Source organism: Anabrus simplex, chromosome X, assembly GCF_040414725.1.
Source record: "Anabrus simplex isolate iqAnaSimp1 chromosome X, ASM4041472v1, whole genome shotgun sequence".
NCBI lineage: Eukaryota > Metazoa > Arthropoda > Insecta > Orthoptera > Tettigoniidae > Anabrus > Anabrus simplex.
In genome coordinates, this window is record NC_090279.1 from 85,347,063 (window position 1) to 85,373,938 (window position 26,876).

The 26,876-nt window shown below is 39.0% G+C and overlaps 1 protein-coding gene across 1 annotated transcript in view; it reads left to right on the plus strand.

Moving 5' to 3' along the window:
* LOC137503306 (zinc finger protein 567-like) overlaps positions 1–26,876 on the plus strand; it is a 90,270-nt gene that overhangs the window by 33,115 nt on the left and 30,279 nt on the right. Inside the window, exon 4 of the mRNA XM_068230855.1 lies at positions 10,725–10,807. Within this exon, the coding sequence (XP_068086956.1) occupies positions 10,725–10,807 (83 nt within the window). The remainder of the gene's footprint in view (positions 1–10,724; positions 10,808–26,876) is intronic.

Below are 26,876 nucleotides of genomic sequence, written 5' to 3' on the forward strand. Positions count from 1 at the left end.
CACAGGCAATACAACCGAGCTAGCGTCTGTAGTTAGTTTTTTGAAGTGAGTGATCCATCTGCCAACCAACTTAAAAGAGTTCAGGCTAGGCTGTTTCATTTCTGCAATAGGGCCAGGTACCTATTGTCTATAGAATTAAAGGATGATCATGCTAAGGAGGCTAGCAATTCGGATGAACATCTGTCAGGTGTGTCTAATAGAGTTGGTCAATTATTGCCTGGGGCCGCTACTCCCAAAAGCGACCAAGTCCCTTTGGTAAACTTGGCTACTGATGAGGATCCTAGTAAAGCCATAGAAAGTAGGAAATCTGTTGCAACTCAACAAACATCTGTCCCACTGGAAACTGAGTCTCGTCATCCAAGACAAATCCCACCCTTCTTTTCGACTAACGCTGTGTTTGAGCCTTCTCAAACTCCTGTGCCGTCACCTAATACGTCACCCGGTTTCAGTAGTTTGCCTCACCCATTGGCTCTATTGCTTAAGGGCGTATCCATGTTTTCGGTAAAATCGGCTAATGAGGTCATTTATGTCTTAAGATGTCTAGTGGTATTTCAAGACCATGCCTTAGTGATTGCTCTCTCTCGCTCCCAAATGCTTAAATGATGTATCCTTATTCGGGAGGCGTCCTTTCGTTCAAAATAGTTAAAGCCGTAGCTGATCGATCCCCTTTAGAACACTTCCACGCCCACCTCCTGGCAAGCTTTATTCCGGCTAGAGCCAAGTTATCATAATTCTAAAGTTCTACTTTAGAGTACAGCAGTTGGACGAAAACCTTGCAGGCTTCATTCAAGACATTAAGTTTTACACCAGGGAATTCGTTCTTCATTTCTCTGAAGACAAAAGAGTGCAAACGATTGTCGAAAGTATCTCTCCGCCCTATAGGTCGTACCTATGTTTCGCATCTCGTCCTCAAACCTTTTCAGAATTAGAGGTAATGGCTGTGTCAGCTGAAGGAGTAAGGTTCGCCGACACCTTACGAGTTGCTAAGGAGTCCCCTCCGTCATCTAAAAGTTCTTGGCCTGCACCTCGCCGAATCTTCCCAACACGCAAGTGTTATGCATGTGGATCAACCGAACACCTTCGAAAAAATGCCCCTTGATAAAATCGAGCGGAAATAGGAATGGAGCTACTTTAAATGCGGCTCGTTTTCTCACCCTGCTAAGGATTGCACTAATCTTAACAACACACCATCTTCCTCAACTTCTGGTGCCACCTCCGCTAACCCTGATAACAGGAAATGACTGGTATCATCGGCTGAGCCAGCATGTTTGCCTTCCCAAGGCTCAGCCAGCGTTAAACCTAGTAAAAATTCTGTTTCTTCTAATTTATCATTTGAAGGCCCTAGAGAATGTCGTAGGATTGCGGAAGAGGTCCCAGGATTCGTTCCATTCCTGAGAATTGAAGGAAATAACGAACCTGTCATCGCTCTGTTAAACTCAGTGGGTGTGAGTTCCATAATTTCTGAACAATGGTATTCTAAATTAAAAACTGCTTGTAAGTTTCCGGACTATTGTTTCTCTTCTAAATGCGTTTTGGCTAACTCATTTCCATTAGAAATTTTAGGTTTCATTTGGGATAAAGTTCGTATTTCAAAATTTACCTATAAAGTGAAGTTATATGCTACCAAACAATTGTCTTGTCCTGTAATATTGGGGGGGGGGGGCGATTTCATGTGTAATACTGGTCTTGTGCTCGACATTCAGAGTAAGTCATGTACCTTCAAATTCGATAGTAACTGTAATATTCTCCTTTGCCTCTCGTTGACCTGAATGCAATTGACAAGATTTGGGCATATTCTACAGATCTTTCACTGCAATTGTTACAGTAATCTTGGGTACAACATAACCTAGTTCCTACTGTATTGAAAATTAAACCTTTTTTATGGATGACTCCAGTACAAAACGCGGTGTAGGCAAACGCAAAGATATGCTGTATATGAACTGGGTTTCACAAAAACTCCAGAACACAGGGAAAGAATTGTCTTTGACGAACGTGTTGCTAAGAAACCTGTCGCTGAATCGAGGCGCACTCACTGTAATGACCTGTGTACAAGGTGTATCAGAACTATACTGACAATGAAATCAGGGATGTTCTTCGTGTAATGTTGAGAATGATGGTGAAGTCAGATTCTCGGGGAAATGTTTCCTTTTGAGGAAATGAAGTGGCCTTGTTACTTACGGGTGTGCAGTTCAAATTGATGAACTTGCTGTATTTGATATGCCAGAGAGTCAGCTGCTGTGCGTCATGAGAAGGAAGGGATGTGGGAGACAGAAGTAATGCTCGGTGCGAATGCACAAGTTTCTCGTTCATTTCGCATAGTCCCGAGCTCCGGTAGGCAGTGTACAGTTTGTTCTACACGAATTGACTACTATGTGAACCCCATAGAAAGAGTAGTCATACTTGTACTAAGTATACAGGCAGCCTTCCAAACCGTTCGCCACACACTACACATCCTGGCCAGAGTCCAAAGTCTGTCACTACTACTCCATTGTGAACTATGCGGCGAAGTAGGAGGAGGCTATATTGAACATATACTGTAATCAAACCATTGGGCGTGTTGATTCCTTCGTTCAGTACGTCATTGAATTTTCAATGTTATGAGTGAAGTAATACAGAATCGCGACGCGTCAGCGTTGCATCTTCGAGCATGTTAATTAACATAGAATATTACTGCGACAAACAGACGAGAGGAGAAACAATCTGGTGCTTTCCTTGACTGACAAGTGTCTTAAATACAGTGTGTTCTTTAATTGTGTGTGCAATTACGGCTATTTAGTAAATGAACTGCGGGTATTGCCTGTTATAGACAATCCTACCCTTGTCTTCCCTGAAACACGGCAACAGCTCGTCAATTTGAATCGCGCACCCGGAAGTAACAATTTAACCTCATTTTCTCAAAAGGAATAATTTTCCCCGCCAGTCTGATTGAGCCATTGTTCTGAACATAACACGAAAAGCATCTTTGATTTTTTGTCTGTATAGTTCTGATAAAAACTGTGCACCACTGAACTCAAAAGAAGGAGAAAAGTACTATTTTCCAGCTGACCAAAATTGACACAAGTATTGAGCACTCTGTGTGCATTAGAGGCAAAGATGACCAGTGATTACAGGACAAAGAGGAAATCCTCAAACATTAGCAACAACATTTGTAGAGTTTTCCTGCATTGAATTCCCACATCACCCCTGTTCCAGATGGTAAGCCCCATCTTATGCTTCACATCAAAGGAAGTCGACGTTGCCATGATGAGTATGAAGAACCAGAAAGCGCCAGGAGCAGATGACCATCCAAGAAACTTCTGAAAATTATAGCAATTTAGAGAATTCATTATCAACAGGCCGACAAGCTTGTTCGGTGCCAGAGTTGACTCTGACTCTGTTCCAGGTCATTGGACTACAAACATCCTTGTGCCTATTTTTAAGCAAAATGTCGATCCAGCAGAATGTGCAAATTACCGTCTAATTTGCCCCCAAATATCCATGAGAAGATCTTTGGGAGTATCCTTCATTATTGACTGGGTGAAATCGTCGGCATTATTGCTAACCAGTGCACCTTCATTAAGGGTGCTGGAACAACTCATGCAATTTCACTGCCAGAATGCTAATTGAAAAGCACTGTGAGCATCAGCAGGCAGTGTACATTGCCTTCCTTGATATTAAAATGAGTTTCAACCGTGTTCAGCACCATATGACTGGTCTGCACTCATGACCATGATGTTTCAGAATTGCTTATAATTAAGATGCTATACACGAACACCAGAGGTTGTGTATGTTGTGCTGCCAACGTCTCGGAGAGCTTCTCAGTGAAAGTTGGTGTGTACACCAATGTTCCACTCTGTCCCCATTGCCCTTTGTCCTCAGCATGGACACCACCACATGGGACCTGCATAGGAGTGTTCCTAGGACTCTCTTATATGCAGATGATGTTGCACTTACTGATAGACCCCGAATGGGACTGCAACATCAAGGTGAAAATAGGTATACCTATTTCTCACAATTCAACCTTAGAATGAACAAAAAGGGGAGTTAATACCTGGAGTCATCCGAACCATCTAAAGGCTCCATCCACATTGATTCATGTATCTAGAATTTTGCCTACAGACTGACTGCTAGTGGGGTGCGAATTATAATAAAGGCAGTATGGATGAGATGAAGGGAAGTCGCAGGCACACTCTGTGACTAAAGGATGCCACCACATCTGAAGTCCAGAATACACTGCATGGTACTATGTCTTGTTGCTGTGTACAGTGTTGAATGTCGATAGACTGAGAAAGGTGTGCAATAGCAATTATACAACATGGAAATATGTATTCCCCATTAGTCGATGGGCATCAGAGTCCTGCCTCACGTAAAAAAGACATCGTTCATCGGCAAATGCGCATCGCACCCGCCACTCGCGAGGCACAGGACATGTCACCAATGGTATGGTCATGTCTTTCTGCATTATCTTATGCAGTTGACTATTTCACCCATTCTTTTGAAATTATTTTGCAATGTCCACGTGGACCTACGACGAAAAAGGACATTGAAAATAAGATACAAATATTTAAAACTAGAAATGCTGCTGGGATTGGTAAAATGTCTGGGCATATACGAAAGTCAATTCGTTGAGATATAGAACCAAATCTGTAGTTCTTAATTGATTAGTGTGTATATGAAGCAGGTATACCGGATGAATGAAGAATAAATGTTGTAGCACCCTGTGTATAAGGAAAATGTGAGAAACATAAAGCCAATAATTACACACAAGTCATCTTGACTGGTGTTGCATGCGACCTATTGGAATGCATTCTTTCTGATTATATTCAACACATTTACGAAATTACCAAGTGGTTCGATAGAAGGTAGTTCACGATTAGACAACATTATTCCACTGAAGCACATCTGGTAGATTCCAGCAAAATATAGGAGATACATTAGATTCAGGAGTCAAATGTGTCACGATTGACATAGGCTTTTGATAGGGTAGATTTTGGGAGACTACTGACAATAATTTGTGCAGTAGGGCTAGATAAAATAATGACTAACTCGGTGGCATTAAAGATGTGGCCAAATTATTAGAGTATTAAAAAATGAGAATTGAACACATAAGATGTTACCAATTTCTAAGTTCATGACCTTAGTAATTGCTATGCAATGGACTAGCATTTTTCCAATCATCAGATGACCAATTTTGGAGAGCTTTCATGAATGACTTGATTTGACCGGGATACCCTCAATCAAATTTTACACTGACTAAATCGTCATCATAAAACCAGATCTGAACGAGTTTGTCAATCAAGACATTTTTTGTCCTTATAATTGTTTTTCGGATTTTTCTTTGCTATCCCCCAAAGATATATATGGGGTTCATGTCTGGCGTGTTTCTAGGCCAATCAAGCACTTTTACATTATTTTCCCTTAAAAATTCCATTACATTTTCGGCTTTGTGGCAAGGAGTCCCATTTTGCATAAAAATAAATTCACTTTGGCGAAACCGCTCTTGCACCTGAGGTAGCAAACGGGTTCTTAATACTATACTGTTCACGTCACGTAGTTCCTTCTACAATATATAATCGTCCACAGCCGTGCCGAGAAATCAAACTCCAGACCATCACTAATGTTGCATGCTTCACTCTTAGCTTCAGACAATCTGGATGGAATGCTTCTCCTACTTTTCTTCTGACATATTGACTTGTGTTTTCTTTGACAGGTAATACCGATTCGTCACTAAAACAAACCTGAAATAAATAAAACAAATAAGCCTAGAACTAATTGCAATAAGCTGTACAGTTTCAAAGAAGAATTGCACACCTGTACTGTACGGTTACATCAGTTACATTGGCTTAAAAATAGAATAATGAATGATAATTTAGGAATTACAGTAATTGTCATGGACTAGCATTTTTCCAATCATCAGATGACCAATTTTGGAGAGTTTTGGCCCACTGGAACCTCCTGGCAGCCATAGCAGGAGTAATCTTTGCTTTTCTTCAAGGTCGTCTTGCTTTCATTCTAGCATTAAACAGATCACGTCTCTCAGTCCTGGCTGATACAAATGTCCAGTACTCTTCTAATACCTTACGTAAATCCGAACTAGTACCCTTGCGATTGCTTACTGACAAATTAAGCAACTTTCGCTTACTTCTTGGGGTTAGTTTCTTCTTTCGCACACAGTTTCCAACACGTTGTTGACATTGTGTTCCTCTTATCTTCACGTTCTTTAATTCTACAAACAGATTGCTGTGATATTTGCATATAGAAGCTACCTATTGCTGTGAGTAACGTTTCACAACAAGTAGCTCTCTAACAATGCCTTTATTCGTGGAAGTCTTTCCGTCTGCCTATAACCTCAAAATTTGACAGTTCTTTGGAACCACTCTTATAAAATATCAACTGAACTCATGAATGTTATCAATAATGCATGTAACTTACAGAATGCACAGACATAACAACAGGTTACATTATTTACTTCCATACAGCAACAATATGCCGATATAGACGATAAACAACAGAACATGAGCACTTACGAAAGTGACACAACCACCTGAATAATGAAATTATACTGTGGTTCTCAATGTAGCCCTTATATGAAAAAAATACATTATTTAGGTCAGGGATATCCCAAGGGGTAACTTTACCACCAAACATGTTCTAGGATTAGGCTATAAAGTTCGATAATTTACTTAAAGATAGAAATATCTCTTTTACCCTAATAATTGGACCACATCTATGTATTTCTAGAAAGTAGAACTCAGGGCATTAGAGTAGGTGAAGCTTTAGTTGATCCTGTGTCAGTCATGGAATTGGGTCCCACAGGGCAGTATTATGAGACCTTTATTTTCTGATATATGTAAACAATATGAATAATGAACTTAAATCAGAGATAAGGATCTTTCTAATAAATAAGTTTCAGGATTGTGAGTGACTGCGAAAAGACCTTGACGATATTGTAATATGGACATTGGGAAATGTTATGTTGGTAAACGGGTTGTGTGTTTGACAAATGGAAGGCGTCCTCTCTGGTTTAATTATTGTGTTGATGGGGTGAACATTCGTCCTGGCGATCTCTGTAAGTACCTAGGTATTCATGATAAGGATAGATCTACATTGTGGTAATCACACAAACAGGATTGAAAATAAAATTTACAGATTTGTTAATATGATTATGAGGTCATTTAGGGGTTGTAGAGGAGAGGGCATGTAAGTCTCCAGCAAGACCACAATGAGCATATGTGACTGTCACCAGTATTACTTGATTAGAGAACAGGAAAAAATCCACAGGAACAGCTCCATTTCTTGTAGGTGATTTATGACAAAAGGGTTGTGTTACAGAGATTTTGTAAAGTTTCGGGTGGGAAGTATTTGAGAAAGGAGACGAGCTATTGGATTGAGCAGTTTATTCTGAGGTGTCATTGGAGAGATGGCTTGGAATGATATTAGTTGATGATTTACAGTAATTTGAGTCTTGTTCTTTAAATATAGAAGAGATCAGAACATGAAGATAAGTTAGAATTTAAAGGGATACATTTTTGCAAATGTTCACTTATAGGAAGATGATACAGTGATTGAAATAATTTACCAAGGGAGTTGTTTCATACAGTTCCACAGTCTTTTTTCTACATAAACAACTGACAGCCCTAAATGCTGTTGATTGATTGATTGATTGATTGATTGATTGATTAATTAATTAATTGTTTTGGTCTTAATGCGATGTACAGAGAGGGATGATGGATATTTCTATGGTCATGACTTTTTTTTGCTAGGGGCTTTACGTCGCACCGACACAGATAGGTCTTATGGCGACGATGGGATAGGCCTAGGAGTTGGAAGGAAGCGGCCGTGGCCTTAATTAAGGTACAGCCCCAGCATTTGCCTGGTGTGAAAATGGGAAACCACGGAAAACCATCTTCAGGGCTGCCGATAGTGGGATTCGAACCTACTATCTCCCGGATGCAAGCTCACTGCCGCGCGCCTCTACACGCACGGCCAACTCGCCCGGTGGTCATGATTTAAGCATTGTCTACTTGTTTTGAAAGTGGTAGGAATAATGTGGGATTATTTGATATTACAGTGAAGTGTTCTGGGAAATAAAGTATATAATAACATGGAACTGAACAAAGTAGTGACACGTCAGGCCATGTATAGAAAGATGGGAAGAGGGGAATGTGAAAATAGGTAGTCATTGTCGAAATAGGGATCAACAATAAGAGAAAGAGGAGCAAGGAATTGTATTGGTAATGATTTGGGGATAGTATTTATTATTTTTATTATTGTTATTGCACTGGAGTACACCCACCATGTTTATTTAAATTAAGCGCCTTCGTTAAGGTCCTCCTTAAAGTAAAGTTTGAAACGCCTATTACAAGAAGTTTGAACATTTCTGAACAAATATCTCTACTATAAACTTATGTTGTTCCCTCTGGTGTTAATGTGAACTGTTAAAGTTGTAGATAAATTTTGTATGTAAAGGTATCTTAAACTATAATGTTCGTTTTTGTTTTTTCATGTTCAAAGTACTACAACGCTTTTATCACTTCCCGCCAACTATGATGTAGGCCAATGAGAAATTTTGTTCATTTATTTTTCTACCGTTTGAAATTTTCTGGTATTTATTTGTTTATCCAATACGAATTCGGGGTGTGTCGGGGCTTAGCCCAGAGTTTTCTGGAACTTTCGCCTCTACTATAAAAGCTGACACCTTTTGGACCAAGTTCTCTTAGTGATCACTCCGGTCTAAAGTGAATTTATAAAGGAGACGGGCGCGCCTCGTTCATCTTCGAGAGGTCCACCAGTTCAAGGTAATGGCAGATCCTGATGAAAATCTGATAGTCTTCCATAGCTAGCTCGAGGGGAAGGTTTCAAATCTTTCGTAATGTAACTTCATTTTCTAAAAATGTAAAGTTCAAACTCTAAATGTAAGTTTCAACCAAGCCGAAGGAACTTAACAGAAATCAGGGAATAGAGAGTGATGTACCCTCTTGTGTTTCCTCTCAACTTGATTGTGAGGTGACTATGATTTTGTAACCTTTTCTGTCTTGTAATTTTTGAAACTTAAACCTTTTTCTGCATCTAGTCACCTCCGTAGTATAGGCTTAGCCTCTGTAACGTCGGGCCATGAGCCCAAATAATTTTTTATGGATGTAATATACAATTCTAGGAGTGCCAGTGTTTGCCTTCTTATCATTTTGGTTTTTGGGCCAATAATTTAACCTTTTATTTTAACCATAAGCCTTGTAGAATGGGTACTTGTTACCTCTGTTTAACTCCATTTATTTCATGTTAAAGGTATCAGACTGTTGAGCAGTTTCCAAGACAGAGAATACTGTTTAATTTTGTTAAATGTAACTTGTGCCTTTGATAGACCTCAAAAATGTGAATTTTCGTAAACGTTTTTTAAGTGTGAATTCATAAAGCAAGGACGCTCTTCCTATTAATTGTAAAGGCATTGATGTAAAGGCTGAATGGTGCCTTTGTAAGCCTGGAATGGTACAATGTGTGGAGAGTAGTCTGCTATATAATTTTGTGGAGCAAATATGTTCTTACTGATGGTGTAAAAGCAATTGGAAGATCCGTCTCCTTGACTATTGATTGAAAGGGAGCAGCTGTGCTCGCGTAAAGTCTGTAAATTGAGAGCTTCAAGCTCATGTTGTAAATAGTTGTTTTTTTTCCATATTTGTCACGCAAGGGTACGAGCTAGCAAAGTGTGTATATTTAAGATTTGAAAAGAAAAATGAAAGGTCAAGAAAAGGAATAAAACTGCCAACTTCAAAGAGTTTTAAATCAATCTTTCGGTTTTTGCATATCCACACATTCATCTACACAACTTCTTTCACCTCTATCAACTACGGTATCCCCGAAACAATTATTATTATTATTATTATTATTATTATTATTATTATTATTATTATTATTATTATTTATTATTTATTTTCCTTAAATTGTACGTGTACACATACATGGAATTGTCTCCATTCCCACATGTATGTGTACATATACTCTGCTGAATATTCACAATTATGTAGGTAATTATGAATTTACATGTGTACAAATGATACTCCTTTTCTATGCTACCCTGCCTACTGCTATCCTACAGTGTGTTCCTTTTCAAGTTTTTATCCCTCTTATCGCCTGTCCGAAAAATGCTGGCATAAGGGACTCGGGTTAAGACGCAGCAGGTCGTTATGTAAGTTAGGTTCCAAAAAGTGTAAAAATAAAGTAAATACATGCAATGTAAACTTTGATGATGATGATGATATTTAAAGGGGCCTAACATCTAAGGTCAAGCCCCAATGCAAATTTTAATCTAATAGCAGTTGTATAGTATGATTTGAAGTAATTCCACATGTTTTATATGAGTTGATTTTGTTTTTAAATACATAAGATATTATGAGGAATTTTGTAAATAATATAAATTTATTAAGGATGAGCTGTGTGTTCAGTAGAAATAGAAATTGGTGTAAATTGTATAATACTGTATTTTATGAAACTGTCTTCTTCTCTGTTCATTTAATATTCAGTGCTTGGTAATAATGTGTTTATGTGTACCATTTGCCACAAACCTCTTATGCATTTAAAGTGATTTTTTATTCTTCCTTTCCATTCTTTTATTTATAACATGGGAGATAAATTAATTATACTCTTCTTGTGCCACTATGTAATTTATTTTCTCAGCTGTTTTTTGTTTAGGCCTATATATTTTTATTCCCTTACTTCTTTATTCTACTTTTCATATTTCTTACTTACAGCCTTCCGAAGGTATTAAGGAGGAAATATTCATAGAAGAACATGCTGATGATCAGCCGTTGCTGTACATCAATGAAGAAACAAGGTACGTACACTAGAAATCCTATAAAATATGGAATATGTTTTACCTGTTCTCAGTTGTATTCAGTAGTGGTTGATTTGTCCCCCAAAACTAGCCATTTTTATCAGTTTAATCCCTTCTTTACGAGATTACATTTAAACGCTAATATCTTAACATTCTATTGGTGAAAATTATCTAAAATATTTAGGAACTTTAAGATCATATTTAATATTCTCTCACGTAGTATCTTTGACTATATGTTCACAAAAGGAATCTCTGGTAAAACTAGGCAATTTTGAAGTGTATTTGTTTTCAATACATTTAAGCAACCATGAAAAATGTGTTCTTTCTTTCAATGTCTCTGCATCATGTGTTCATCACATCTTTATCATCTGAAATTCCATCTGCAAATATTGACTTCAGATATTCTAAGTAATTTTGTACATTCGTACAGTGACACACAGGAAAAGCCATGTTTGTAGATTATAAACTAAATCTGCAAATTCAAAATTGTTAAGTTTTATGTACATTGCAAATAATATAATAATTTCAAACTAATTCAATTAGGTTAATTAATCAATATAATTATGACTATGTTCAATAGTGCAATAAGTGAAAGCATGCCATTTTTAAATTATTTATATGGCTAGATTCCTTTTTTCATGATCTTTTCTGTTGTTTTGTGTATTAAGTCAGATTCCTCTATTTGTAGACACCGAAGCAGATAATTTGTAGAAATGAAATATTCAGATCAGTAGTGCTACATACTAGATATCATAGTTTTCAAATAAATCTTCCACATTGTTGTAAGCATAAAAGAAATTGTGGTATTGAATTTATGTTTGTTTGAATGTTGTCGTCACACTTGCTGATTGTCACAAGTTCCAACTTTTACCAGACGAGTGGCCGTGCGGTTAGACGCGCATGACTGTGAGCTTGCACCCGGGAGATAGTTGGTTCGAATCCCACTGTTGGCAGCCTGAATATGATTTTCCGTGGTTTCCCATTTTCACACCAGGCAAATGCTGGGGCTGTACCTTAATTAAGACAACGGCCGCTTCCTTCCAACTGCCAGGTCTTTCCTATCCCATCGTCGCCATAATACCTATCTGTGTATATGCGACGTAAAGCCACTAGCAAAAAAGTAGTAGCTGTTCCCACTTTTCATTTTAGTGCTCAGTGTAGTGTGTCTTGATTGCAAACACATTTACACAATTATATAAACTATTAAAATTAACAGCTACAAGTGCAGTATGCCCAAAAAAATCAGAATTCTTCAAGTAAGTGAATTTATAATCTCATAAAAGTAGGTCAATAATAATGTAATGATATAATATTATTTGTAAATTGTAATTTTTATCACTGACATTACAAAGTAGCACAAGTTTATATCCTGTTTTCAAACATTTAATGCTGTAGTGTTTCTTGAACTGTGGGTGAGCCATTGGACTACTTGCTAATTAATTTTTTGCTCTCACACCTTTGTTGGTTACTGTGTGAAATGATCTTTGATAATCCCTGGGAAATGTTTGTATAATCTCGGATTGGTGCTCTTAACTGATTCCTCTTATCGGTAGGTCCTGCAGTGGCTAGTTTTAGCCTAAAGTTTGACTTCAAACCAGACTAGTGATGAAACTGTGAATTCTGGAAGGGTTATTTGATTTTGTGGGTGGTTAGTCTCTTTGAATTTTATGTGACGCATTGACTTGTTCCTACTGTACATTCGCAACTAGTGGCAGGATATATTCATTTCAGTCCTCAGAATTACCCAGTACCAGCTTACACTCTCTCATTAGTCAGAGTAGAACCATGCACACAACTGAAGTTCGCCCAAATACGTCAACTCTTCGAGGTTCAAATTCTGCTGTTTCTTTGTAATTGTTGTGTAACAGGACACGTTAGGTTACGTTAGGGAACAATATTGTATTATGACCACCAATGTAAACATTGCTTGTGAATACTTTTCACACACAAAATGGATATTTCTTTTTTTGGATGGAGTTTAAATTAGCTTTCTTCTTCCTAAACATATCTTGTGCAGATGCACTCTAAAACCAGCAAAGCGACAAGCTTCTGAATGAATCAGTCGAGTAGATCTTATCTACTGCTTCCCACTTTGTTTTATATCTCACCTCAGGCGCATGTTATCCTGACTCTCATTTCAGCAGTCTATAAATATCATGCAGCACCTTAAAATACTTCTTTTAAAGTTTCTGAAAGAATTGCCCTGTCAATTTGGTACTGAATTACGTAAGAACAGGTTTTAGGATTCATATAGTTTCCTAATTGCTGACTTGTGGAAAGACACATCTTTCTGTGCTTACCGATCGGTGATGAGATTACCTTCCATTTGTGGAAGGACACATCGCCCTGAGCTAAATAATATTAGTGATGAAGCAAATTTCCATGTGTGAAGAGACATATGATGCTGAACTAATCACATAATGATGCTGTTTCCTTCGACTTGTAGAATGTCGAGTGTCACATGGCCCTGAGCTGACCAATTTTTGCCACTCCTCCATGGTCTGCATATTTATAAACGTGATCGGGGTGAAAATAACGAATTGATTATTATAATCGTCTGATATCTATGATGTATGTAAGCAGAAATACTGTATGAATGGCAAAATTCCATTCTAGCTAGAATACACCGACGGACTCCCCTCTTGTTGGTCTCGTAAAATTTCAACGGAGAATCAAACCGCCACTCCCGATTAAACCGGGCGAATTGGCCATGTGGTTAGGAGCGCACAGCTGTGAGCTCGCATCCGGGAGATAGTGGGTTCGAACCCCACTGTCGGCAGCCCTAAAAATGGTTTACCGTGGTTTCCCATTTTCACACCAGGCAAATGCTGGGGGTTTATCTTAATTAAGGCCACGGCCGCTTCCTTCCCATTCCTAGGCCTTTCCTGTCCCATCGTCGCCATAAGACCTATCTGTGTCGATGCGACGTAAAACAAATAGCAAAAAAACTCCCGATTAACACCCATAATCCTCAAATATTTATTTTGTTCCTTGTGTATTTTTCGTTATAATGCATTTATAGGAGTAACTTAAACATGAAATCCATAAGCGTTCTGTCTTTCAAACACTATTTTGTGAAAACAAATCTTTATAGATATAGGACGTAGGCTTTAGGGGAGAGAATTTGAACAAAATATGTTAAATGATAGGGTGTGTAAAATATCCATTGTATCCCATTTTTATAACAAAATGTTCATCAAACTGGTTCTTGTTATTCTGCTTCTTTAGTGTTAGTCCTGCATGGCGGCAGGGACCGGTGGTGTGATTCATTGCTTCCAGTTAGTTCGGTCTCGGGCCATGTCTGCATGCAGTCTCACAGCTTTCAGATCGTTGTGCACTTTATCTGTCCTATGCTGTCTTGTTCATCCCTTGAGCCTCTTTTCACCGACTTTCTGTGTATAGGTTGACTTTCCCAATATATCGTCCTCTGCACGCAACACGTGCCCAAACCAGCGCACACGCCTTTCCTCAACTTTCATCTGTATCAGTGCAAAGACAAAACGTTTTCTAATAACAGAATTTGAAATATGATCTAGTCTAGTTATGCCAACCTTCCACCTAAGCATATTCGTATCCATGATGCTTAGTTGGCTATTCGTGCTACATCTTCACCATCAACATTCATGGTTCCAACTTTTCGATGATGTAATGTCATATATTCTGTCTTCTTTTTGTTGAAGCGCGGGACATATTGTGCTAGTCGATTGTTACAGTCTTCTGTTTGGCGCTTATTCTCTGCATCCAAAATGATATCATTTGCATAGAGAAGTATCCATGGTATTGGAATCTGCAGGTCTGATGTAATGGTGTCCATCACAAGAATGAACAGCAGTGGTGATAAGGCAGGGCTTTGGTGGACTTTAAATGCCCCCATTATTGCCTAGCTAAGCCCAGCCAGTGAGCGAGAGATCCCAAGGTGGACCGTTCGTTCATTGGCTACTGTTTTCTAGAGGCATTTAAGGGAAAGAAGGGTTTATGACCAAGCCGAAAAGAAAAATTTTAAAAGAACACTCTGACATTTATTAAACACAAGCAGATCACAAATAAAAATATTCTTGCTGATATTACTTTCTTTTACATTGAACTTTCATAACATCCATTTCTTCCTCAGTCTTTGAGAAGCACGTATTTCTTAATGGACAGCCTTTCTATTCTGTAACGAAAATCAAAGAAAAATTAGGCCTACCGCCTTTTAAAAATCAAAATTTTCGGCTGAAAGAAATTCAAAGAAAAACTTAACAGAGAGGTTCACAAAATAACTCGATAACTGTCTTGCTGATATTTTTACAATAAAGTAGTTTAAGGCTTCATGACCTTAAAGTAGCCTCAACACGTGGTCTAAGTTGAATTCTACTAAGTTTTATCATTTAAAGTATTTACCATTGGTCAATAACACCCATTATAAGCTTTAATAGAAAATCGAAATTAATTTCAAAACTTCAAAATTAATTAATTATTATTCTTATTATTAGTATTATCAATCTCTCTCCTTATTTAATTAACACGTCCTTCACCATCACACGATCGTGTTTCTAATTAATTTCTTACTGCATCATTCACATAGCGATTGTCATTTACATTCCAAAATAATTATTTTCCAATTAATTATTGTGACTCATTATCACCAAAATTCAAAGTAATTATGTAACTAGTGAACATCTACTTCTGATCGTTGCATGGCATTTACGTTTCAAATTAATTTTAAAATATTTCAAAATTCAAATATAAATGTGTTAGAAAACTTATCCACGTGTGGGCTAGTTAATTAATAGTTTACTTTACAAATCGATTGCCTTCGTGAAAATAACGAGATGATCTTTCCTTTTAAATCACGTTCATCAACAAAAATAAATTCTTTCCTAGTCTTCCTCGACTTAAACGTATCAAAATTTTCCCTTAAGGGCACGAAAATTACTTCTTAAGGTAGCACACAACGATGAATGTAATCTGCGTCATCACAAGCACACGACCAGATCAAGTTAAAAAGAACAAACATGAAACAAGAAAAATACACATATTTACACACACACACACACACACACATTCATTCTGGGAAACACATATTTTATATACATTATTTACATCGAATCCTGTTCCTGCAAGTTTACTTTTGACTTTTAAGAATGGTCGGGTCACGTCATATCCAGTAGGAGATAATTTGCGTACAGAAATTATTTTTATCATTAATAGTGACTAGTGATCGAAGTTAGGGATATCACTTGGGTAAGAATATGCTTCTCATACAGATGGAAATCAGCTAACTTTGAAATTATAATCGAAGATTTCAATAAAATCCGTAATCACTACCAGCACATGGGTGATAAGTTGAAACTATCGCGTCCGTGAGCCTCAATCGCATTATTATTATTCCTTGTCCGTGAAATACACACGCAACACGTGCTCCATTAATTATAATTTATCTTGCGCTCCCAATAACACAAGAACAAGTCAATCATCATAAATAACTCATCCAATAACTCAATTACATACCAAATATCCCGCAGGATTGGTCATATTCCAGACACTTCATGAACAGAGCACATTCAATCTCACATATACGGAATCTACTGTAAAGTTATGGCTCGCGAGCGTTTAATTCTCTTTTACCCGATCTTTAGTCATTGTTATTATTAATCAAGTGATTATTACATCTACTGATCCTCGTGAAATATCATAAAATCAGATGATTCGATCCTAAGGAATGCAAGTGATCTTGAAAAGACTCTAGGTTCGACCCTATCTCACAAAATGTACACGTGAATTCAAGTCCGATAAATTTCAACATTACATAAAAGTAGATTTATCGCGTGGTCAGTGGTTTTTAGATATTTAGCTCATAAGCACGGGAAATCATCTAAAGACAAACTACATGTCTACTCTAACAGGTTCAAAATTTCATTCACACATGTGACTCGTCTACCACGACACCTTAAGAATTGGAAAAATGAAATGCTTCTAACTACCACAAAACTAATAGCTCTACGATTTAAAGTAGAAAGACCTCTAGTTTTACAAAAGATGAGACAGTAATTGAATTAAGTGGTACTCAAGTTTAGATGAGGTTCGATCCCAGGCAGCAGTCAATCATTCCAGCATTTCCCCGGTCAGTTTCCTTCCCATGACCAGAGACGCCTCACATTTTAGAGATCCATGGAGACTTGGTCGTCGATGTCCCTCGATGAAGTTGAGTTGCAGATGATCGTAGAATTATCCATGTTGGTGTACTGCAGCTTTCAAGACGACTTCTGTTAAGTTCCGGACGTAAGCTGTAACTGAGATGGCAAGAATAAATATGGGCACAAACACACGCAGAATTTTGATTATTCTTCTAGATAGTCACACATAACTTGGATTTTAAGATGATTTTTACACCGTAGGAGTTAGCTAATTAGTTCACTAAGTTGTTGGCAGAACGGGCTTCTGCTTGCGCTGAAAATTACTCCTCCACGTGGTCGTAGCAAGTACAGAGAATGCAGAATCTTCAGAATGCAGCGTAGAATAGAACATTCAGAGCAGAGTAGAGCAGAGCAGTCAGATTATTCAGAGAGAGTGATTTGCTCGGAACGAGGCTTTTTATATTCTCGGCTTGGGAGGCGTGTATTCCAACTAGAACTGTAATTGGGCGTTAGGTCTTCTTTAATTGGCTCAGACTATTCTGGAACCAAGCTGTCTGTCGTTCGCGCATGGCAAGTAGTGCATGGACACGTCACGTGATGTGCCTTGGCCTTGGTCGAAGCTCGATCAATACGTCGCCCCTCTGAATGACGAAAAAAACTTGTTCTCAGCTCGCCACATTACTACCCAAATGACAAGTTACAGCTCCAGGCAGAAAATAAAATTTTTAATATCCGCTTGTTGGAAATATACTAAATATCACCAAATTGACGGGAACAATTCAGTTATGCGGAAATCATCAGACGCTCCTGCGGTACCTTAAACATAACTCCTTGGTTCTTCGTAGAGTTATACTCTCTCAACAAGGTGCTCCGCAATACAGTGTTCTTGTAGCGCTGACTGCTTAGGTTATGAGGTACCCGATGGAAGGCCTTCTCAGGGTCCAAAAATTCGTGATGAAGCCTCTTATTCTTTTGACAGTGTCTCTCAAGTAACAGCCCTGCAGCGTGGGTTGCTCCTGTTGCGCCACAATTTTACACAAATCCAGCTTTTCTTGTTATATGTTTGGCTAAATTGCTCATCCTTTTGTCGACGATTTGTTCGAAATCTGTCATTGTGTGGCTCAGAGGTATGATCGGGCGGTAATTAGAAAACTCAACAGGGCTTTCCGTATTTTTGAATGGATACTTTGTCGCCATTCTGTTGGTTTTTGACCTTCCTTAATGATCTGGTTGAAGAGATTCCTTTAGCCACACTGCTGCATCCCCCTTTGAGAGAAGCAAAACTCTGCTGGAAGATAATCGGAACAGATGCCTTTCCCTGCTTTCGTTTCCTTCGGCGTAGCCTGGACTTCCGTGACGTCAATTCCCTACATTGGACCTTCAACAGCGGAGGTGATTAGGATTGGTAGATACGGAAATTCCAAGATTGAAATTAAGTAGTTCCGCCAGTGTGCCTGCACTTCCCGCCTGTCGAGTAGCAAATCGTCTGTTTCCTTATTGGTGCCGTTTTTCGATGCCTCGAATAGACTATCCGTTAAATATTCCGCTCGTTTTCGCGCGTGTCAAGTTTCACATATAGACCTGCTTACCGATTTGCTTTTGTTACGGCAACGACATCCTCCACTTTAGTAGTGGCTGTTTTTAGGCGTTCCAGCGAGCAAGAAACTCGTGGGACAGCTGTTTCTTCAACCGTACTGCACACTTAAAATCGTCATTCCGAAGCCTCCTGTCATAGTTAAGCTTTCGTTGTCGTCTCCCTGACTTAGTTGTTCCAAGAATAGAGCGTGCGGCATCTTTCAGTTTAGTCCGGCTCATTTCATCTGTGGTGATTTGTGGCACTGTAACTTTTGCAACAACGTTGGCCTCCCTCTTCAGGCGCCACTATTTGATCCCATTTGGTCCATTTCCTGTGAAGTATTGAGCTCTTGGTGACTTCATGCGCAGCTTACAGATGACAGGTCGATTTCGGTTTCGTAAGGAACTACTGTTGTCTCTAGAACATCTTTGAGATTCCTTCCTCTCACAAGGATGTAGTCAATGTCAGTTGGATGGCAGCCACTATATTACATGGCTACATGAATATCACGCTTTTTGAACCGTGTGTTCGTGATGATCAGTTCCTGCATAATCGGGAATTAGTTGGCCATCGTCGTCATTGTGTCCGTATCCATGACCGCCATGGACTGTGTTTTCTTCTTTCCTCCGCCCTACACCTCCATTCAGATCACCGGCAACGATAATATTGTCAGCGGTATTCTTGTCAAGCAAAGCCCAGAAGTCATCTTTGGTTTCCGTGCCCAGGCCAGTTTGTGGAGCGTTCCACTGAAAAATTAGAATTTCCTTCTCTCCCCAATGTGGAGGAGTTACATCAAGCGATTGTTATACGTTTGGACCTCGGAGACTGAACCGTCAAATTTTGCTGATTAACAATGCCAACACCATTACTTGTTCTTCGGCTTCCGTTGTACGTCAGTTAGTAACTGCACCCGATTTCGCATGACATTTCTCCATTCCAAACTTTTCCTGCACCTCACAAATGCCTATATGCCTTCTCTCAAGTGTTGTGGTTAATTTGTTACTTTATCCGGACATAGTTCAGTGATGGGATACAGAATGGGGGTACTCGCTTGCTTAGACGTCGCAGCCCGTGCGACGGTAACCCTTGCATACTTTTCATGCTGACTGGGCACTTCCAAAGCACTTCCCTTGCAGCGGACGCCGTAAGCGTGGTTTCGATTCCATGAGACATATTTCTGTAAACATGTGATAATATTATTTTACGGCCGGCTTGTCTTGAAGCATTCTAGAGCTCACAGCAGGTTGTTACGCCGCTCGGGACATGGGGAACAAACGGCTTTTGCAGCTGCTCCTGTAGAGAAGAAATACTACGCTCCTTTGTGTATTAATTTCCAACTGCTCCGTACTGAACGTCGCCTTCGCCGCCAAAATCGCCATTAAAGACTTTGTACGTGTTTGGTGCGCGAGAGCTATTATATTTTGCCCACGTCTGCTGGCAGGCCAGTGGGGAACCCGTATGTGTCACCTGGGACGTGCCATGTATTACAGAAATATAGCTGATTCGTAGATAATATTTATCAATGCAAAATGAAATAGCATTTATCTCAAAAACTAATTGTGAACCTGATTAACCGCTTGTTACAAAATCACATAATCACGTAAAAAAGAATGGCCACATACTTTTGCACCTTTGCTTGGCGTGATATGGCACAAAACGTATGACATACAATCCATTGTCGTATTTTCTGCCCCCTGTTGTCTAGTGGTGTCAACATCAATATCTTGTGTGATGATCAAGAAGTCTAGGCTGTCGTATTGGGAATCAATGTCCCCCTTTTATTTGTCCACTTATTTTCTCCTAAGAGTGCAGTAACAATACGTGGTCGAGCCTTCCTCTACTTTGCTTGTGAGGAAGTTATGCATTCAACTGTGCCATGTGAATTCAGTGCATACCGTATGAATTGGGAAGTGCTACTTCATGTTGCAATGAATTTTGGCCTGTGTGATCGGCTTTTCCCATGTGCCTGATCTCACCTTTAACATAGAAATTTGTATATCTCACTCTTCTTTCCTGAAATGTGTAGAACCACTCTGCGGTGTGGAGACAGGCACAGACTTGGATGCTGTGCAACGATGAAATGAAATGGCGTATGGCTTTTAGTGCCGAGAATGTCCGAGGACATGTTCGACTCGCTAGGTGCAGGTCTTTCCATTTGACACCCGTAGGCGACCTGCGCGTCTTGATGAGGATGAAATGATGGTGAGGACGACACATACACCCAGCCCCCCCTGCCAGCGAAATTAACCAATGATGGTTAAAATTCCCGACCCTGCCGGGAATCGACCTGTGACCAAAGGCCAGCACGCTAACGATATTATCATTCTACTTAAAATAATCACTTTGTCCATGATATTTTGAAATGAAAAGAATCTCATTCCTTCTCTTGCATTCCAGCAATATCCACTACAGTGAAATTCAATGTCCTGCCATTCGAATTTTGGCTTAAGCCTTGATTTTCTTGCTCCTTCTAGCTGTAGTATTAAAGGAACACAATTAGAATATTCAAGTACACGATAGCTTCAATTTGGGTTCAAATTTAGACTATCAGAACATTGTAATAAAATACCACTACCAAAGCCACATCCTTTGTTGCCTTCATAATGTCCATGACAGAAGTATCTGGTCGAGAAAAGAAAGCGTCCGTGCTAGGGAAAGAGCCATCATCTGCTTGTTATATTCCAGCTTTTTCAGGATTTCATCAGGATGCCATGTTGCATATGGCCTCTTTCAAAGGCAGCAATTAATACATAGACTGATGTAATAGATGGTAGTAAAATGGGAACAATTTATTGGCCCTCCTATTCAATACAAAACAATGTTTTAATGGTTAAATTACAACATTTTAATTACTAGTTGGGACTAGTTTCTATGCCAATTTTGTGTCATCTTCAGCCAAAAATTGACAAAATCAGTAATAGACACATATATAAATAACCATACAGGGTAATGCATTAGAACAATGTAACTCTGTTTAAAATGATTGGGATGAACTAGCGGAAATTTGACAACACTGAATTTAAAATGTTAACATTTATTCTATAACAACACCTTACATTTTAAAATAGTTTCCTTATTGAAATCATTCAGGATATGAGACGCCAAGTTCAAATATTCAATAGGTTCTTTTCACTTATAAGTATGAGATTCTCCAATGTTGGGTTTAAAACATGACATTCATTTTTATGACAAAACATAACACTTTAGAACTTGTTTTCTGCAAGTCTAGTAGGATCTTGAGGTTCCGGGTACAACTTTGCGTTGCCAATAATTTAATATAAGACTTATGTCGCATTTTTAGGAGTATGATGTGTGTCTTCATTACATGAAAAATCAGTTGAATACTTTTGGCTGAAAATTGTAGTATAAGAATAAGATGACGTGTTCATATTCCGAACTTGGTGATGTGCTGTAGCTTGTAATTTGAAGTGTGTTAATGTTATGTATGTAAGGTGGATGCCCTATTGAGTGCCAATATCCTATAAAGAATTCGTATTTCAATACGAGACCTGAAGAAAATAAAAAAGGGGGAATTTATTAAATAAAATAAAATAGAGCGTATTTTACGTGAAAGTAACGAGACAGTGTTAGACTCAATTCTAGCGGCGTGTGCTGTGGCGTGCGGTAGAGAAGAAACTGAATATTATGATGCACCGGGTCGCAGAAGCACTTAGTGCTGTGGTAGAGGAGGGGAAGAGGAGAAGTGTAGGGGGAATTTAGGGAGGGAAATGCGGAGAATGTGCGTGGCGTGAAAAAATATTGTGCATATTTTGAAAGACTAATCTGCTATTAAGAATTGTATTGGTTCTAAAAAATGTGATCAGGAAATCAAAGATGTTTTAGATTTTTCTGAGATTTCATTTAAATTTAAGCCTCAGTTGAAATATTGAACTAAGTGGATGTAAAAACCTTCAGTAATATCCAAAAAGGGACCTTTATTTAGAACTTTAAATACTTCAAGATCTTGTTCAATCTCAGTAAAACCTGACGAGTTGGCCGTGCGTTTAGGGGCGCGCAGATGTGAGCTTGCATCGGAAGATAGTGATTCGAATTCCACTGTCGGCAGCTCTGAAGATGGTTTTCGGTGGTTTCCCATTTTTACATCAGTCAAATGCTGGGATTTTACCTTATTTAAGGTCATGGACACTTCCTTCCCATTCCTAGGCCTTCCCTGTTCCATCGTCGCCATAAGACCTACCTGTGCCGCTCCGACGTAAAAAATAGCAAAGAAATCTCAGTAAAATTATGTTTAAATTCTTTCGAATGTTAGCCCACTGCTGAGAAGCTATGATGCTTTTCAGCATTGATGTGTTCTGCATATCTGATTTTAAAATTACGTCCAGTTTGGTCCAGGTACGAACTATTTCAGTCTTGACACAGAATCTGTAGACTCCAGATTTAGAAAAAAACTGCTATTCTTATTTACTGAAGTGGAGTTATGAAGAGTAGTGACAATTTATGTATCCTAATTCAAACTCAAGGTCATTCCAACGGTCATTTTTGTTGGGAGTCAATGAGTGGGCCTGTAGCGAGTCACGTGACCACTTCAGGGTGACCAACTGTTGAAAAGGTACGGTATAGTTCGCCACTGTTGTTGCTAGGGCGTTCGCTGTGGGTTTCCCGCCAAGGCGTCATTTTGAGTCATGGCCGTTGGTTTACCGCCAAGATGTTATGTTGGATATATAGGTTTCCGCCAAGGCGCCGTCTTGAGACATGGGCGTTGGTTTACCGCCAAGATGGCAAGATCTGGGAGTAAATAGGTGACTGCATGGGATGTAGGTTCCCCCCAAGGCGCTAAAATCATGGAGTAAATAGGTGACTGCATGGGATGTAGGTTCCCGCCGAGGCGCCAAAATCATGGAGTAAATAGGTGTCTTGTGCGCAACAGGGAATGCTAAGGATGGGAGCGTGGTTTGGCGTTCCCGCAATGCCGAAGACGGGACGCCTATATGCCCTTCCCACGTCGTGTCCGCCATGATGGTGGTGCGTTGGCGGCCGCCTACCCGGCAGGCGTTCGTGGTTGCTATGGTTACCCTTACGTCCGGATGCCCTTCCCACGTCGTGTCCGTCTGCTATGAAGGTGGTGCGTTGGCGATGACCTCCCCGACAGGCGTTTGCAATGGCCTACCCGCAAACACCAGTTGAATAATCAATCAATCAATCAATCAATCAATCAATCAATCAATCTAGCTCCTAAACCGTTTATCAGAAAATGATGCTTCCTTTACCTAAAATAATATTTTAAGATGCTCTTTCAGATGAGGTGGTGAGAGGGGGTCTAAGGGGGTGAAAAAGCACTTTTTGCTAAAATTGACCTTAAACGTAAGAAATGTTGTTTTCTAAATCTATATTCATGTTTATACGTATAATTTAATAATTTTGAGCTGTGCTACATTTTCAACCCCTAACATATTAAAGGCTACAGCTCCTAAACGGTTTACCCGAAAAATTATAATTCTTTCACCTAAAATCAAGCCTTGGAAAGCTCTTTCAGAAAAAAATTATATTTAAGGATGCTGTTTAGATTTTAAAAAGGAAGCGCTTGAGGAAGATTTAATTAAGTAGACTAGAATAAGGTACATCAGATTGTTTTATGTACATTTTTTCAAATACATTTAAAAATTCTTCCTTATATTGTCCACACTCTTTTATTATTGGATTTGGTCCATAACAAGCTTGATTTTCTGGAACTTCAAGGTAACCGGGACACTAGAATGTAAGAAAACCTGCCGCTAACACCACTGCGAGAGTTGTATTCTCGTCTTGTCGAGGTGTAGCCAGGGCGACAAAAGGGTGATAAACGTAATGATATTACAGAAATCGGGTAATATGATTATTAGTACATTGACAGATATGTGAGAATATGAAGAAAGGTACGTCAGGAAGGGCAGCAAGCCGTAAGGATAGCATGAACACAAAAAGCAATTCGTTTTTAGGTCAAATGTATTATAAGAAATAATCGGTACGAAAACAGGTTTTAAGTATCGTAACAGCAAGCGGGGTTATATGAAAATTTATCCCTACAAAATATCCTGCTATCTTAATTTACAAAACGCTGTTGATTGTATTAACGGAAGAATTTATTAAACGTGTATATTGCTATTTACAGGTGAAATTAACCATATTGTTGAAATTAGCAAGAATATGGGGAAAAAACCATCCCCGGCCTAAATTACTCATTTGACAGTTCTTAAGTAGAGGGTATTTTTAACCAAAGAACTCGATATTTATTTTTTACGGTTGCAAAGTTACAGCATTTTCAAGTTTAATAATAATCAAAATTCGACTCAATGGCTGAAAGGTCAGCGTTGAGGCCTTCGGTTCACAGGATCCCGGGTTCGATTCCCGGACGAGTTGGGGATTTCAACCGCGTTTGAATAATGCTTCAGGTTCAGGGACTAGGCGATTGTGTTTGTACGAGGCTGGGGACCACGTTATATTCAAAACTTATACATAAAGCAGCAACAGCCACGACTTTGTGAAACACCTGATATTAAGAGAGCATGAAGCGAACAGTTACTAATAATAATAATAATAATAATAATAATAATAATAATAATAATAATAATAATAATAATAATTGTACCGGGCGGTACACCCCCACAATGCAAATTCAAATATTGCGCCAGTTTAAATTCCTCTACTGGAGAACGCCTGAACTTTAACAAACTATATTAATCCGATGGTTTCTCAAAAAGATGTCACCACAGTAAATTTGGTAATTTTGCAGTGTCTGAACGGTGTCTATTTCGACTGGTGTTTGTTTCCTCCGGATCAAGAAGTTTGGACGTTCCCTAACAGATGTCTCTAAAAAACTATAATAACGCACTCTGGTGTTAAGGAATGAACTGTCCTGAAGAAATTTAACATTCATAAGTTTTGTTTTTGCTAAATTTTGTTCTGTGGTTTGAGAGTTCGCAATATTAATCCTTTCTTTCCGCCAGTTTTGAAATTAGCCAATCCCGAATTTCTTAAATTAATTTTCGGCCAATCGGGGCTTTCTTCCCCAACCTCCTCTGTAACTGAGTTCTGTAACCAATAAACTGCTGTGGGTGTGTCCTATCATTCATGAAAGGTCTCGAATGTTCCTCGAGGGTATATAAACTGCTGATTTTCTGGTCTCCTGGCCACTTCAGTAACATCTCTCCTAGTGTGATTATGTAGCAGGGGACGGGAGCGCCTCTTTCTTCGGGCAGCAGTTCATCTATAAGGTAATGGCCATTTTATAACTTCATTTCTTGCTAGCTCAGCAGTTTAACCCGCAGGGCAGGTTCGAAACCTTTCTCATGTAACATATCTTTAAAATGTAATAGACACTTGGTAAAACTTCGTCTCTTTAACTATATATTGGGATAGAGAGTGCTTCACCCTCTCGAGCTCCCACTCCTATTGTTTTGAGGTGACTTTGTTTTCACAACCGTTTCTGCCTTTCTTAATATAATGTAAATAGTTTTCTTATATAAGTCACCTCTTTAGTACGGGATTAGCCCTTGCATAAGCGGCCTAGTGCCAAATAGGTTTTAAAAATGTATTAGGAGTGCAAGTTACGCCTCCATTCAACTCGGAATGTTGGGCCATGTAATTGACCTGTTTCTTTACTGAATAGGCCTCAGTAGGTTTGGGTATTATTACCCCTGTTTTTGTGTGCCTCGAGGGCAGATTGAAGGTGGAGTTTGGTGTGGCCTTTGAATAGGCTGGAACTTAGAGAGCGGGTTTGCTCTTTCTTAAAAGTGGATTTCCTGTGTGCCTCGAGGAGGCTTTACTGGGTAATTGGGAGCAAGTGCTTCTTGGCATGATTGGGGTTTTCTGCCCCTTTGTGGAACCTTGTATATAGGTAAAGTTGGGCTTATAGCTCAAGGTTCGTGAGTGTCGGGCTCGAAGCCCAAATTTTGTAATGACCTAAAATTGTACTTTCTTACTTTGTTGATCTGCTACTTGGTACCTGTTATATTCTGTTATTTATTTACCTTGAAAAGAAAATATAACCTTTGTTAAAATTTTAAATTAACTTTAATTTCGTAAGTTGAGACCTATTCACACCCAGCCGCTTCTTTCACATCTGCCGTTCCACAGATATCTCGGAACAATAATAATAATAATAATAATAATAAACTGCTGTTTATCTTGTCTCCTGGCCACTTCAGTAACATCTAGCTTAGTGTGTGGATATGTAGCAGGGGGCGGGAAGCCCCGTTCTTCAGGCAGCAGCTCTTCATCAAGGTAATGGCCTCTTAACATCTTTATTTCTTGCTAGCTCAGCAGTTTAAATCTCGGGGAAGGTTCGAAACCTTTAATATGTAAACTATTAAACATGTAAACACTTTTTCTGCTAAACTTCAGTTTTCTTGAACTTTAATTCGGGGATAGAGAGTACCTT